This window comes from Dermacentor andersoni, chromosome 6 (genome assembly GCF_023375885.2).
Source record: "Dermacentor andersoni chromosome 6, qqDerAnde1_hic_scaffold, whole genome shotgun sequence".
In the NCBI taxonomy this organism is placed as follows: domain Eukaryota; kingdom Metazoa; phylum Arthropoda; class Arachnida; order Ixodida; family Ixodidae; genus Dermacentor; species Dermacentor andersoni.
Genome location: NC_092819.1, coordinates 74,587,929 through 74,602,368, shown reverse-complemented (window position 1 = coordinate 74,602,368; position 14,440 = coordinate 74,587,929). Strand labels below are relative to the sequence as shown.

The following is a 14,440-nucleotide window of genomic DNA, read 5'->3' as shown; positions in this document are numbered from 1 at the left end:
GAAAACTGTATCGGGAGTTTTTCATGTTGCTCTATGATTTTCTCATTGACCCTTTTCATCTAATTATAACATTCGAGAAATTGATTAATTAAATAACACTAATTGTATAATTGGGCCGAACGAACAAAAAATAATCTGGACAGCTCCAAGTGACGGCAAACAACATTACTTTGATTCTGTCCAGCTAGGCGACATTTGCATATCTTTAGTGTTTGGCTTAAGCTACGTGGGACGCCAGGTATATAACCGCGCATATATTAGTTACGGAATGAATGCCTAGGGAAGGGAATCGCAGTCGACAAAGGCAGAAAATTAGGCTGGAGATGAAATTAGGAAATCTGCAGGCACAGGTTGAAATCAGCTAGTGCAAGACAGGAGTAATTGGAAATCGGTGGAAAAGGCTTTCGCCTTTTGATGATGAACTGATGATGATAATAGAATACACCTGGCATGCATAGAATGACAATATTGGTAGGGCATGACATGAATAGTGCGGATGTCATGACATGCATTCATGACATGACGTTCATGTCATGACAAGAATGCTATATATGACAGAAATGACTCGACATGCACTCATGACGTGTAATGTGTGCCATGATATGAATAGCATAAAGGACATGCATGACAACACAATGAAACCATGACATGATGTACGTGACATGTCACGAGGTGAGTAACATGTCCTAACATGAATGGCATGCATGATGTGCTTGTCATGTAGTCATCTCGTTCATGTCATGAAGTAATTTCACGTTATGCATGTCATTCTTATCATGTTATGCTGATCCATTAACCCAGGTTGTCTACTAGCTTCGGCCACTAGGTATGTGGTCATCTTCGTGATGCCATAGTTGTTGCATAACTCTCATTCCAGCTTCGTCATAGTAATCACTCATCTGACTCTCGCGCGCTACGTTGCTCGAACTGGGTAGCTCGCGTGATTAGATCCAGGCATCTAGGCAACTGCGCGTCTGCTGGCGATTGCCTCCGTTTGAACAATTCAAAAGCAAGTTTCCCACGAGTGATGATTTCCGAACGCTAGACAGCCGCGTGCCAAATCTGCATAACTAGATAATAGCAATATGCTTCGTAGAACATCGATTCCAACATTTTTGTAGAGAAATGCTCATGCGACAAGAATTGGCTCAGAAAAAAGGTGAAATGTTTTTTTATTAGTAATTATGATTCACTGAACACAATGGCTTTCTTTACACGCACCAAAGCCTTGAAGTATGTTAACGCGTGTTCTTGATGCCGGACTGACGGAACAGCTTGCTGGCGCATTCCTGAAATATGAGAATACACAGCCGGAGATACACATGTAAGACACGCACATGCACATGCACGCGCACACACAAACACGCACACAAATACACACACACGGGTGCTCACGCATGTGACACTCACAAAAGACGCCCCTCTTCATTTTTGTATGACATACTCTGTCCAAAGATGGATTGAGACAGAATGAAAATGAAAGAAAGTGGGCGGAGGTAAACGCAACACATGTTAAGTTTGCTAACACACACAAAGCGAATGAGTGAAATTCAGATTTCTACAGAGGTGGCTTGCCAAGTGAAGACAATAAATGAACGAAAAGAAAGAAGACAGAATGAATGGTCATTGTGTGCACTACTCCGAGGGTCTACAGGTAATTCTGCATGTACTTCGACAGCTGCGGCCAGAACTTGCCAAATGTTAAAATGTGAATGATGTTCAGGCTCTTCAGTTATGGCACAATCACTGGCTTTGTATAAAAGTAGTACGTGAATACTCTGGCGGGATGCGAGCCATATATATGGGCACGGACTATGCATGATTACATTTTTGAAGATAAGACGCACGCTTGAAGAAAACAAGTTCGCACTGCGCCTGAAAATTTTTCTCCGCGCTTAGGGGCCCAACCCTGCTAAGAAGGTCAAGCGTCTGCAGCGATGAAGACGAAGACCGAACGCTAAACCCTTAATGGACCAAATAAAGTTTTATCTCTCACTCTCTCTCTCTCTCTCCGCGCTAGAACCTCGCAAAATCAGCTGCGCAATGATCGCCACTGCGAACGAGCAATATTTCCAGCCCATATTAGCAGCTCGTCATTCGCAAGCGATTGCTGCTCGTGATATGTAAAGAGGCTGCTTTTGAGGGCTTCAACTTGTGATCGCATGCGCGAAACCTCGTTTCAACATGTGGGACGCATTTATACACAACTTCACAAGTGCGCAAAAGAGAAAAACAGAAGCGATGCCACCGAGAAGACGGAGATATTTCACGGCGCCGTTGAAGCTCTGTGTAGTCGACCATGCGCAAGAACTAAAGTTCCAATTTTGAACATTCGCAAGACATTGACGAGGCATTCGTCAAATCTTACCACCTTAATTTCTTTTAGAGCGATAGCTCTACTGCTACAGGTAGAAAATCAGAAAACGCCTGGTTCCGTAAATATGACCTTGCTGGTCAGCCAAGCCCAAACTGGGATTTAGCCTGCCACTACGAGCGGTTCGCGATGAAGCGATAGCAGCATGAAGGTAAATTCGCTCGCTGCTGCTGCCGCGCCGAGCAGCGTCAATGTCCTTTCCCAAAGCAGGCAAAATCGCGCTATCGCTCGACAAACTTTCTTTAACTACGTTCAACCACGGCAATTTTTGTTCCGACAGCCCTGACGAGAGTGATTTTAGAATTTGAGTTGTCGGGGATTGACTACTATGTGTGGCCTATGTGCAGTATACTGGTTGGCAATAAAATATTTGCTTCTCTACTGTATTGCGGTTCGTTCGTGCGGACTATACATACAATGAGTTTGAACTACAAAAAAAAAAAGTTTCATATTATATCGAAAATGACCCCTGCGCACTGTACACTGGGTGGGGACTATAGTCCGAAATATACAGTACACAGAATATGTGCTGCTGTTAATTACTAATTACTGTTAACATCCTGGATGTATCTCAGTATGCTTGAAAGTTTCAATAGTACAAGAAAGTGACACGCGTTTGATTTGTGGACAAATGTAGGGAGAATATAACCTCTGTATTTAGTGCGCATTTTCACACAGTTGCAATCAAACCGTACTAGTCTAGAGGATCGGGATGAGGTATATTTTTGGTGCATTCCTTCATGCTGGCTGCAGTGAATGGAGATGTTTCGACGGACACGAGCACTAGAGCAGGAAAAAGTTAAATTTTGTTGCATATTCGCCACCGACATTGGATATCATGAATACCGTACAATTGTCACATGGGGAAGTATGCACCGAACAATTACTTTTGAAGAGAGGATACGTTAGTAGTAGCAAAACTTGTTTTTTGTTGGCCACTCCCATGGTCATATCAGCATAAATACAACGCAATGAAATCCGTAACTACTTCAATGCGTTGTGCCGTTTCCAGGTTCACCTGGATTTGTAATAGTGTTTTAATTTGTCCTCTGAAAGGTCAATTAACACGGCAAGCTAGGCGAGTTCATGATTGAACATTTTCCTAGGGGTTGTCTTTCGTCCGAGTTGCGTTGCCCACCCCTAGGAACATGCTCTAAAAGGTGCACTTCGTATTACTCCATGCTCAGAACCGGGTTACAGAGCGATTACATGTCGCCTTTCCATGTACTTACATGTAACAGCCATTCTGAACATAGGTCGGCAAATCCCTTCGTTAGTCGACTCGCTCACACCAGGCTGACCCATTACTCTGACTGAGGGAGTACGGTTGAGTAGAATTTTGGTAAGTCCGAGTCCAAGTGAGCCCAGCTGAATATGTTACTGGTGAGTTGGAGTCGGAGTCCGGCTAGGTAGAAATTTGACGAGTCTGAGTTCGAGTGAGCCCGGCTGAGCAGGACTTTGGTGTGTCTGATCTCCCAGTTAGCCTTAAGGAAAAATAAATTTTCTGAGCGAGTCTGAGCGAGTTCTGGTAATTTTGTCGGCCTATGGTCAATTTCGATAAAAAATCCATCGCTAAAATCGTGGCAATGGCTGCAATGCAAAACGTTCATCCAAGCAGCGCGCACCATACTTCGAAATTCGAATATCTGTATCAAGAGAACAAAAAAAAAAATCACGCAGAATGTCATGTGGGAGTTGTCTAAGCATGAGTAAGCAATGTGTCACTTGCTCACCTTCACGCAGCCCGGTGTCATTGTCAATGTTATGAAACTTTATTAGACCAGTATAAACGACAGGCGCTGCGGTGACACGATGGCTGCGGACAGTGGCGCAAGGTGAATTGACGAGGCAAGCAAACTGCTGCAGGTGGCGGCTACAGATGCGCTGATCACGGTCCAATCATTATAAGCCCTTATCGCTCTTTAGCGCCGTTTCTAACGCGTCGAACCGTTATCAACCGTGACCAACCGGCCACCGGCGGCTGCTGCGTATGATGCGGCCGCATAGCTAGGCCCCTATCTTGAAAACGACCTGCGATGGGATTACAGTGTGGTGAGTGCTGCAAGCTCCCTGTGCGCTCCGTTGTCGCCGCTTAGTTCGCGATGAAGCTAGAGGCAGCACGAAAGTCAATTCACTCACTGTTGCGTGCCCTATCACGAATGCGATCGTATTACGAGACGGACGGACTGATGGACGGACATTTTTTCCTCGTTGGGTAGGCATAGCAATGCTTACGCCTTTAAAAGAGGCAGCAGGGAAGTTCGTGCCCGCCGCGTTATCGGCTGCAGTACACAAGCACCTATTCAAGAGGAAGCTTTAGCTCGGGTGCTCCTATATAAATACATGTAAAGGGAGAATTCGTTTTTCTCGGCAACCACCGCACCGAATTTGACGAGGTTTGTTGCATTTAAGAGACAAACTTGCAATCTAGTGAATGTTGGTTTCGAATTTTTGATTTAAGTCCTCAATCGTTTATTAAAAATTGTCACAAATATTTGCATAAAACGGCACCATCAAGTTTACAGCTCTGTAAGTAAGCAACGAAAAATGATAATACAATTCTGTATAATGCATCGAATAGTAAATCTAAAGCGGACAAAATTGACCTGTTACACATGAATCTAAAAAAAATTTGTAATATGGAAATGCAGCTTTTGCGGAACCCTTGTAAGCGACGTAACAAATTCACGTAAGATGTAAAATGACATACCGAATTTGTCCGCTTTCACTGGTATAATGGATGCCGTTTAGATAACCGCGATATCTGTTCTTGATGCAGGGCTATAAAGTTGTAAACTTCTTGCTTCTATTTTTTTCAAACATTCAAATTTTTCAAAATTCATGTAACAAAATTCAGAACCTAAATCGAAATTCCGCTTCCAACAGTCACTAGAATTTAACTTTCTCTCTCAAATGCAATAAATTTCATTAAAGTTGGTCCAAGGGCTATCTCACAAAAACGTTTTGCGTTTTATATGTATTTGAATAGGCGGTGTCGGATTTGGGCCCGAGCTAAAGCTTCCCTTAAAGGCGAAGCTTAAGCGCCCTCCAAAATTCTTTAAACGCTTACAATATTGTGCATCTATATTACAGTGTGCTATTTATGAGAGAAAAAAACGAAAACCCGTGTAATTTAGTTGTGACAATCGAGATTTCCTTTGACAAATACATAAATCGGCGTGCTTATACGTCTCAGAAGGCTATTTTGTACGGTTCCCACGTACTGAGTACGGTAAGTACGGGAAAGAGAGAGCGTGGAGATTTACGTGTCGAGGTGCCGCCCCGCGTGGCGCCCACTGTACATATGGCGACGCCACTGCCTGCTAAAATGGATGCCTTTATGCGTAAGCCGGTGGTTGCTGTGCAACATAACCCGCCGTGGTTGCTCAGTGGCTATGGTGTTAGGCTGCTGAGCACGAGGTCGATCCAAGGCGGCCGCATTTCGATGGGGGCGAAATGCGATAACACTCGTACACTTAGATTTAGGTGCTCGTTAAAGAACCCCAGGTGGTAAACATTTCTGGAGTCCCCCACTACGGCGTGCCTCATAATCAGAAAGTGGTTTTGGCACGTAAAACCCCATAATTTAATTTTTTTTTGCAACATTAAACTTCATTATTTGACATTTATGCCACAGCATCACTTGCTTTCTCCCATGTACCATGCAATTAACTTCTGGCTCCTTGTGGCGTAACTTGCGCGTGCGCCATGCGGGGAAGTCGATAGCGCTGGGCGAAGTGTCGCCATGAAACGAGATAAAGTGGACTACGGCCGGCCGGTTAGCAGATCGTTGTATACGCGTATTTTTTTTTTTATTTGTAGGAAGCGGCAATGAATCAGAAAGAAACCGGAGTGCGTTGCACCGAAGTCGTACCAATGTTTTTGTTTCGGTTTGACACCCATGTTTGATTCTCAGTAAACGCTGATGACTGTGAACGCACTTCATTATGAACGTGAACGAGGGCGTTTAAGTGCGAGCAGAAGAGTGTACAAGTGAGTGAGCTGCAGTGAATGTTTGTAGATGGGAGTGTGAAAGTGACTATGAAGTGAGTACTGCTTACTCTCTATCGGTGATCATATTAGTGAACTGGTAGACCACGTCAGTGAGGTTCACAGTGGCCAATGAGTTCGATTCACATAAGTAAGTATGCGATTCTATGAGATTTAATGTAGGCTGATCCCATGATTCCGTTAGTATGAATAACGTTAATCTGAAAAAGCCCCAGCCTGTTAAGTGCGCGATTCTATGTGGGCCTGCCTCAGCCTTGATTACCGTTGGCTATTCTGTTCTCGGTGAGTCCGAGTCGGAATAAGCCCGGCTGAGTAGAATATCGGTGAGTCAGAGCCCGAGTTAGGCTGGCTGAGTAAACTTTGGTGAGTCTGAATCAGAGTAAGCCTTAAACGAAAAATTGCACTCATGATTGCGATTCTTCCTAATGCGAAATTCGAGCACAGCTCTGAACGTGCGTTCATTTCGCAATATATCGGTTGGCGCGGACAACCTTTATTGCACGACACGTTGCAAACGGAGCGAAGTATGGCGCGACTGCCTCGCTAATCTGGAGATCGCGAGAGGCAGCGCGTGGGTGACGCGTGGGGCGCGATTCACAGCAGCCGCCGCAGACAGACCTGCCAGACGACACGCGCTACACTGGCGCCATCTCGTAGCCATCGACGAGGCACTATGCTTACCCTCCTGCTGTGCTTTCCGCCTCAGGGTTCCGCTGCACCCTCCTACACCACTTTCGTCCTCGCGTCTTTCATCCCCCACAGCGCTCTGCATTCACTCTTTCTTCCTTCGCTGTGCTCATTCGCACGGTTACGCCGACGCGCGCCACAGGAACGGGTGCGTAAGAGCTGCGCTCCAAAAAGAAAACTTTGTTTTCCCCATCAAGAATTCGATCTTGACCCTTAAGGGACAAACTCCTTAACCTTGACCCTTAAGCCATGGGACAAACCAGCCCGTTTAGCGGGAAATATTTTTATAGTACACCTTCAGCAGTTGCCAAACATCCTCCACGTCTACAATGAATCTTTGTGAAGGACCTCATAGGCATTCCGGAGGCATCAGAAGACACACGAGGGTTATGAAGACGTATACTCACGGCGGCGCTGTTAGAGCGGGCGTACACGGTCCTCAGTCGTTCTTCGTATCGACGGGTCACCTGAAAGCGAAAAAAAAAGAACATAAGTCTTTTCCTGCATTCGTTAGATTATGCGGAACGTGAGCGCTTCGAACGCCCTTACTGCACCATGGAATTGACGATGGAAGCTTGCGCGTGTGTTCCCCTTCTCGTTATTAGAGAGTTTTAGTTTAGGGGACGCAAGCGGCTTGCGTACGCAAGAACTAGGGGTGACGGTACGGCGCATGCGCAGACGCTGACGTAGGAGTCGGCGCATGCGCAGTACCGTCGCCCCTAGTTCTTGCGTACGCAAGCCGCTTGCGTCCCCTAAACTAAAGCTCTCTATTGTGTGCCTGTATGAGCATGCGTGAGCGCGTGTGTCGCAAGTGCATCTGCAGTCGAAGTGCGTAACCTGGTTTCCTTTAAGATGCGGTTGCATCTATTTCGCGCTATGTTATTCGCATTCACAATTTACAACCAGGAGGAGTGTCACATCAGATAACTGCTGTAAACAACACAAACAGAATTTTCCTGATAGCATGCCTGGCGACGGAGAATATATATACCACCACAAAGAAAGAAAAAAAAAACTGGCATGCAACTTCTAACTAAAATCGCAAATTTACTTTTATATAGTCGCAATCGTCATCATTGCAAGAATAATTGTGTCTGTTGCAATGAAAAAGCGTCTCCAGAAGCTATTCTAACTGAGCATTGCTGAAACCACATCCGGACAATTAAACGGTAAAACAAGGAATTGGGGGGTTATTTATGTAGCACTAGGCCAAGAGTTACGAGAATATAGGAAAGCTTGAACAGTGTGCCTCTTGATACCCCAATTTGTGACTGGTTTGTATTCTACTCTGTTGTTTTCTCGTGGCCATTGTCTGTATTATGTCTAATAACTGCGGTTCATCCCGATGCGTCATGTTGAGCGACCACGAATTATAGCGCTTGTCAGTCCATCAACTGTCCCCTTGAATTGCGCCCGGTACAAACAGAGACATCTTGAGAAGTATGCGCAAGTTTCATTTCCTGTGCTGTACAGATACTCGGCGCGTGTTCCTCGCCGTCTCGTATTTTCGCGTGCGTACGATCCGTCACTTTCAGCGCTTCTGAGCCTACAAAACGTTGCTAGGATATTCCAGCATGGTGGTGGTTTTGTGTTGCTTGGGCATAGTCCAGGGGTTTGTTGACTTAATGCTATAGCTACTGGGAGCTCAAGCTGTCTCTACTGACAGCAGTGCCCTGTCATTTAACTGAGCGAGCGGAGAAATCATATCGTCTAGGAGATGCGCGTTCGCAACGCCCTGCAGCCCTCTTTCATCTGTAGGCAAGCGGTTGTGCACGTGTAACACTTCATCTAGCATTCCGGAATAGAGTCTTCAGAGGCGCGAATATCTTTTTGGCACTACCTGAAGCAGGCATAGAAAAATGAACTAGGGCGTACAGTATTACGCGTATGTATGGCACTGCCATAGTGTTCATGAACGAAATGAGAAAGAAACTAATAAAAATGGGAAAACGGCACTGGTGCCATATCGCCGACTGCTGGGGGTCGGGAAGTGCACTCGGTCTTTATACAGGGCGGCTGAAAAAAATTCCCGTCGACTGTTGGGATAAGCAGCGGCCGATATTTGTTACCCAGTCACCACGCACGAGCCTAGCTTCCAAAGAGAGAATGTTTGCACGTTACTCTAAATAGAAAGTGCGATTGGCGTCCAGCCACTGGCTTTTCTTGGTTCCTGCTGCTATATATGAATGAAAGCAGGAATGTTTTTTTTTCAATAATGAAACAAAACTGCGAACTGGTTCATCTCTTGAAAGGCGTTTCTTCGCCATTTTCTTGTCGCGAAGCGACAAGAGCCCTCGACCGCCATTTGTCGAGGCTGCTGCCATCTGTCATCTGCCATCTGTCGAGGCTGCCATCTGTCGAGACCTTCATTCTGTCGAGGCTTCCCATCCATGCTCGGGCTGTTCGTTTTTTTTATTGCGATAGGAGTTATATGCACACTCCTTCGCCATCGCCGTCACCGTGATGTTATGTATAAAGTCTAAGGGCAATAACGTCGTCACCGCGCTCCGTATGCTGCATGTGTGAGTGACAGCGTGTTAGGGTGAGCCGACGATGGCGGCTCAATCTCGGGTGCACAAGGGAGGAAAGCGGGGACGAAGAGGGCCGTATTCCGTCGCGCGCAATGAACCGACGGAAGGGGAGGTAGGAGCGCGGCACTGTACTTCGGGAGGAACTGCGTGTGGCGCGCGGTCACGCGGCCTTTACTCATAATGCTCTGTCATCGAAGCGGCCTGAGACTAAGCGAAAGCCGTTTACACAATCATTTGCTGCGAGCGAAGTGCAGTTTACAAAAGCAACGCCAAATTCAATTCAAAGTGAGCAGCTGGGATAGAGATACTCTATGGCAGCCGGGACCGCCGCCATGTTGCTGGCTTATTCCTTCCCATAATTCCTAATGCGACGATCCTGCGTTTACATGCTCCGCGAGAGTCGACTCGCGCCCGTAAATCTACCCTCGCCTGGCGCATTAATGCGATGCACCTTCCTAGCGCATTACTGCTGTTTACATGAATGTGATGTGCTAGAAATGCGATGCGACACTGTCGCATTCATGTAAACGCGGCTCAATTTGCGGAGCACCGCTGGTCCTTCTGTTGAATGTTTTCGCATAAGTTATCGCTAAAGAACTGAATTTTTTTCTAAAAGAAAAAAGAAAACTGCCCATGAAATGTTTAGAAGCCGGTTCCCTGAGTAGCCGCAGCACTCCCTGTAACGGCAGCAGTAGCTACACGTTCCTTCGCAGCATTTCGAAGCGGGAAACCAGTAGGCCACCTTCTGATATCGAGCGCACGCGGCTTCGCTCTTTCTGGAACACGATTAGAATTAAGCATACAACAGAGTATTGTTCCTGGCTGGCTGATGGAACTCTTATGCTACCGAAAAGGCGAAGACGAAGTACCCGAAGTGTTAAAGAGTGGTCTCGCCTTTGGGGAGATACGCAGCCACTTTGACAGGTAATGACAGGTTTCGATAGAAGGAATGAAAAGACCAGCCACCTGTCAAGCATCCTATCGATGGACAGCCTGCTCATCGGGACGTCACTCTGAGTAGGTCAATAAAGGAAAGATGGAGAAACTGTATGGCTCAAACTATCTCAGTTGGAAAGCGAGATGAAGGGAAGTGGCCAAATCTCCAAAGGTGAATTCACAGTGAATCTTTCTCAAAGCGGCAAACAGCGATAACGAAATGAAGTTATACTGTAGTCACTGTTTTTTATTTTGCCCGTGCTCTGTACCATTGCTTAGAAGCACACAGGTTGTTAATAAACACTGAACTCGTAACGGCGTAACTCCTCCTTCGCGTTCACTTTCAAAGAGCAGCTAGTGCCTTTGTAGTCTAACGAGCGAGCTATAACATTAACCTGACTGCGTCTTTACGATCCTCTCTGACTTATGATAACTCTAAATTCCTGCCCTAAATTCCCTGCCTTTTAGAGCGCAGCTCTTAGGCGCCTGTTCCTGCACTGAGCGTCGGCGTCGTTCGTCGACGTAACCGAGCGAACGAGCACAGCGAAAGATGAAAGGGAACGCAGAGCGCAGCGGCAGATGAAAGCAGAGCGCGCGAGGAGGATGGTGGAGGAGGAGCGGAGGGGAAAGAGCCTGAGCACGTGTGGAGTTGCCGGTGGCGAAGGCATCCGCAGCCTTGTGGCCGATCTTATCTGCGCTTCCTAGGAGGGGCCCGGGTGGCATGAGGTGGGCAGGGCTACGCTCCCGCGTGGCGTCATTTGCTGAGGTCATTCCACGGTACCAGCGTGTGTGACAGGTATCGTTGTTCCTGCGAGCGGCGATGGCGTGCGGCTACGAGTAAGGCTCGATGCGACACTCCCTTGGGTTTTGTCGCCTCTGACACTGGTGGCTCGATTCCTCCCCGCAACGATGGGGGAATGAGACCGCTGTTTGCGCCGGTGATACCACTGCAAAGTTGTTCGAACAGGCGTTTCAGACGTTAGAATAAATATATTTGGACATGCCTACAGCCTTGTGTATCAATGGCACAGACCAACTGTGGGGAATTAGCCAAGAATCGGGGGTGCCAGAATAACAGAAGGTAGTACTACATAAAAAGCAAAATAAGTTTACTAGTTAGGAATAGGCATAGCCTAGAAAAAAAAAGGAAGTTTCACCCGAAAGACGAAGCATCAATTGCGATAGCAAATTATGAGACAGCTATTCCAAATAAGCTCAGTAGTTTTATTGGTCATATAAAGTTGTAAACATTGGCCTACTAACTAAATCAACAAGCATGGTGTCACGCGCGCACAGGCAAAAATGAAGAGATCTCACTCGATCAGCACAAACACTCGCTGTCGAAACGCTGGCGTGACGCAGAGCGGCAGCAGCAGCAAACAAATTGCCCTTCGTGCTGCCTCTCGCTTCGACGTGAACTAAGCAGCGAGAACAAAGCGAACGCGAAGCCATAAGCCCTTCGCGCAGCTAGACTCTTTACCCGCAGATCGATTTCGATATAGCGGCCGCCGGAGTAGAAAGCCTCCTTGCCAACTCCACGAACTGGTCGTCAAGCCGGCAACGAGGCACGCGCCGCGCGGGATATTCGCCCTCGACCTGAAGGGAGCGTTTGACAATGTGTCCCACGCAAGCATGTTGCAGAATCTAAACAAAACCCGGTGTGGCCGAAAGGCATTCGGCTACATAAAAGATTTTCTGCCAAACCGAACGGCGACCATCAGGATAGGGGAAGAGACGTCGGACCCTGCCGAGCTCGGCGATAGGGGCACCCCTCAGGGATCGGTCTTGCCGCCCCTGCTCTTCAATCTGGCCCTGTTGCCTTTGCCCGATCTACTCAAGCAAATCGAAGGCGTGGACCACGCGTTCTACGCCGACGATATTACGGTGTGGACGGCCCGAGCCGGATCCGATGCCTGGATGGAGGAAGTCTTGCAGCGGGCGGCAACGACCGTGCACGAGTACGCAAAGTCGTGCGGACTGAGCTGCGCTCCGCAGAAATCAGAGCTGCTAATGATGCAACCGGGAAAATCCAAGAAGGAGCTGCCGCCGAACGTGATTATCACCATCGCCGGAACGACCATCAAGCCAACACAGCAGATTAGGATTCTCGGCTTACTACTTCAGAGCGACGGGAAGGCGCAGGCCGCCATGACAAAGGTCAAGACTACAAGCGAACAGATACTTGGTATGATTCGGAGGGTATCCAACAGAAACCGAGGCCTTAAAGAGAACGATGCCATGCGCCTGGTACGCGCGTTCGTCGTGTCGCGGGTTACCTACTCCGCCCCATATCTCCAGCTGACGAAGGCGAATAGGGGCGCCCTAAACACGATGCTTCGTAAGGCAACGAAACAAGCGCTGGGCATGCCCATATACTAGACCACGCAAAAACTGTTAGAGATGGGCGCCCACAATACGGTGGAGGAGCTCATCAAAGCCCACCTCTCTAATCAGAGAATCCGGCTCGGTCACACGGAACACGGACGAGCCGTCCTACGCAAGATAGGATGGCAGATCGAGCCAGTACCCATCACGACGGCCCTTCCGGAAGACTGGAAAACGATCATTTAGACTAAACCCCTTCCCCGGAACATGACGCCGGGCAAGGACGACGAGAGGCGCACCGCGCAAGCCAGAGCCCAAGCCCGGAAGCTGGAAGAGATCCCCAGGGTCCTCTACGCGGACGCCTCGCCCCCAAAAACACAGTGACCGTGCAGCGGTGGTGGCTACATCAAAAGACAGGCTGATCGTCAGCGCGTCCCTGAAGACAACAGACCTCGCAGTTTCCGAAGAAGCGGCCGTGGCCCTTGCACTCGCACAGCCGAGCGTGGACACCGTAGTCACCGACTCAAAGACAGCCTACAGAAGCTTCCGCAGGGGGGTAATCTCCTCCGCGGCCCGAGCTATTCTAGCCAAGCACAAGCCTCCGCAAAGAGCCATAGAGCTCGTGTGGGTCCCGGCTCACTCGCAGGTAGCAGGCAACACCATCGCCGACTACCATGCCCGAGAAATGTGAATCCGGGCCGAGCACGAGCCGGAAGAGCTACCGCACCCTGTAACCAGCTTTGGGGACATTACCCGGATGTTCCGAGAGGAAAGGTGCAGACTGCCAGAACCGTCCCCCAAACTCACCAGGCAACAACAGACGATCCTGCGTCTAGCGCAGGCGGGATCACTTGCGCATCTCGTACTCATGAACCGCGTGTACCCTGCGGAATACGATATGCTCTGTCCTTTTTGCAGAAGAGAAAAGGGCACCCTGCCGCACACATTGACAGAGTGCACAGAACTCAAGACCCCCCACCTTGTTATCCAGCCCCGCCCTACCGATTCAGCTAACACTGACGGACAGGGACCAGGAGCTGCTACTGGGGAACATATGGGTCCCGTAACTAGGGAACCACCCCTTCTGGTGGCTGCGTGCACCACCGATTTATTTCGGGCCCAGTAAATGTTGCTTCATCATCATCATCCTTGCCACATTCCCCCTCCCCCTTCTACCATGTTACCTCGCGCGCGATGGAAGACGGTGCGCTTTCTTCCCGCTTCCATTCTTCTCGGCTCTGCACGCATTCACTCGCATCCACAGTAGACGGCGTCCGGCCGCGATGTTATCGCACGAGGACTTTATACGGAACATTATGATGACGGCGATGGCGGCGGAAATGCACCTGGAGTGTCCATATAATTGCTCTCGCAATGAAAATACAACATAAGCAGAATTTGGTGAGTATAATATAATGAAGATTAAGTTAAAAAGTCCGAATCGATTATTACAATACCGCCAACACGAAAAATTGGTACCACATGCTTGTATCTCTCTCATTTCTTTAAAAGGAAGGCAGAGGGTATAAAAATTTTACATAAACAAAATGTACACAGAAAACAACAATGCTGATTA

At 48.0% G+C, this 14,440-nt stretch overlaps 1 protein-coding gene across 1 annotated transcript in view; it reads right to left on the bottom strand.

Moving 5' to 3' along the window:
* Nucleotides 1-1,148: 1,148 nt before the first annotated feature.
* The window catches only part of LOC126522379 (uncharacterized), a 91,371-nt gene continuing 78,079 nt past the window's right edge, over nt 1,149-14,440 (bottom strand). The window contains exons 13-14 of the mRNA XM_050171116.3: nt 7,480-7,539; nt 1,149-1,289 (exon numbers count right to left, since the gene is read on the bottom strand). Of these exons, the coding sequence (XP_050027073.2) occupies nt 1,239-1,289; nt 7,480-7,539 (111 nt within the window). The 3' untranslated portion in view covers nt 1,149-1,238. The remainder of the gene's footprint in view (nt 1,290-7,479; nt 7,540-14,440) is intronic.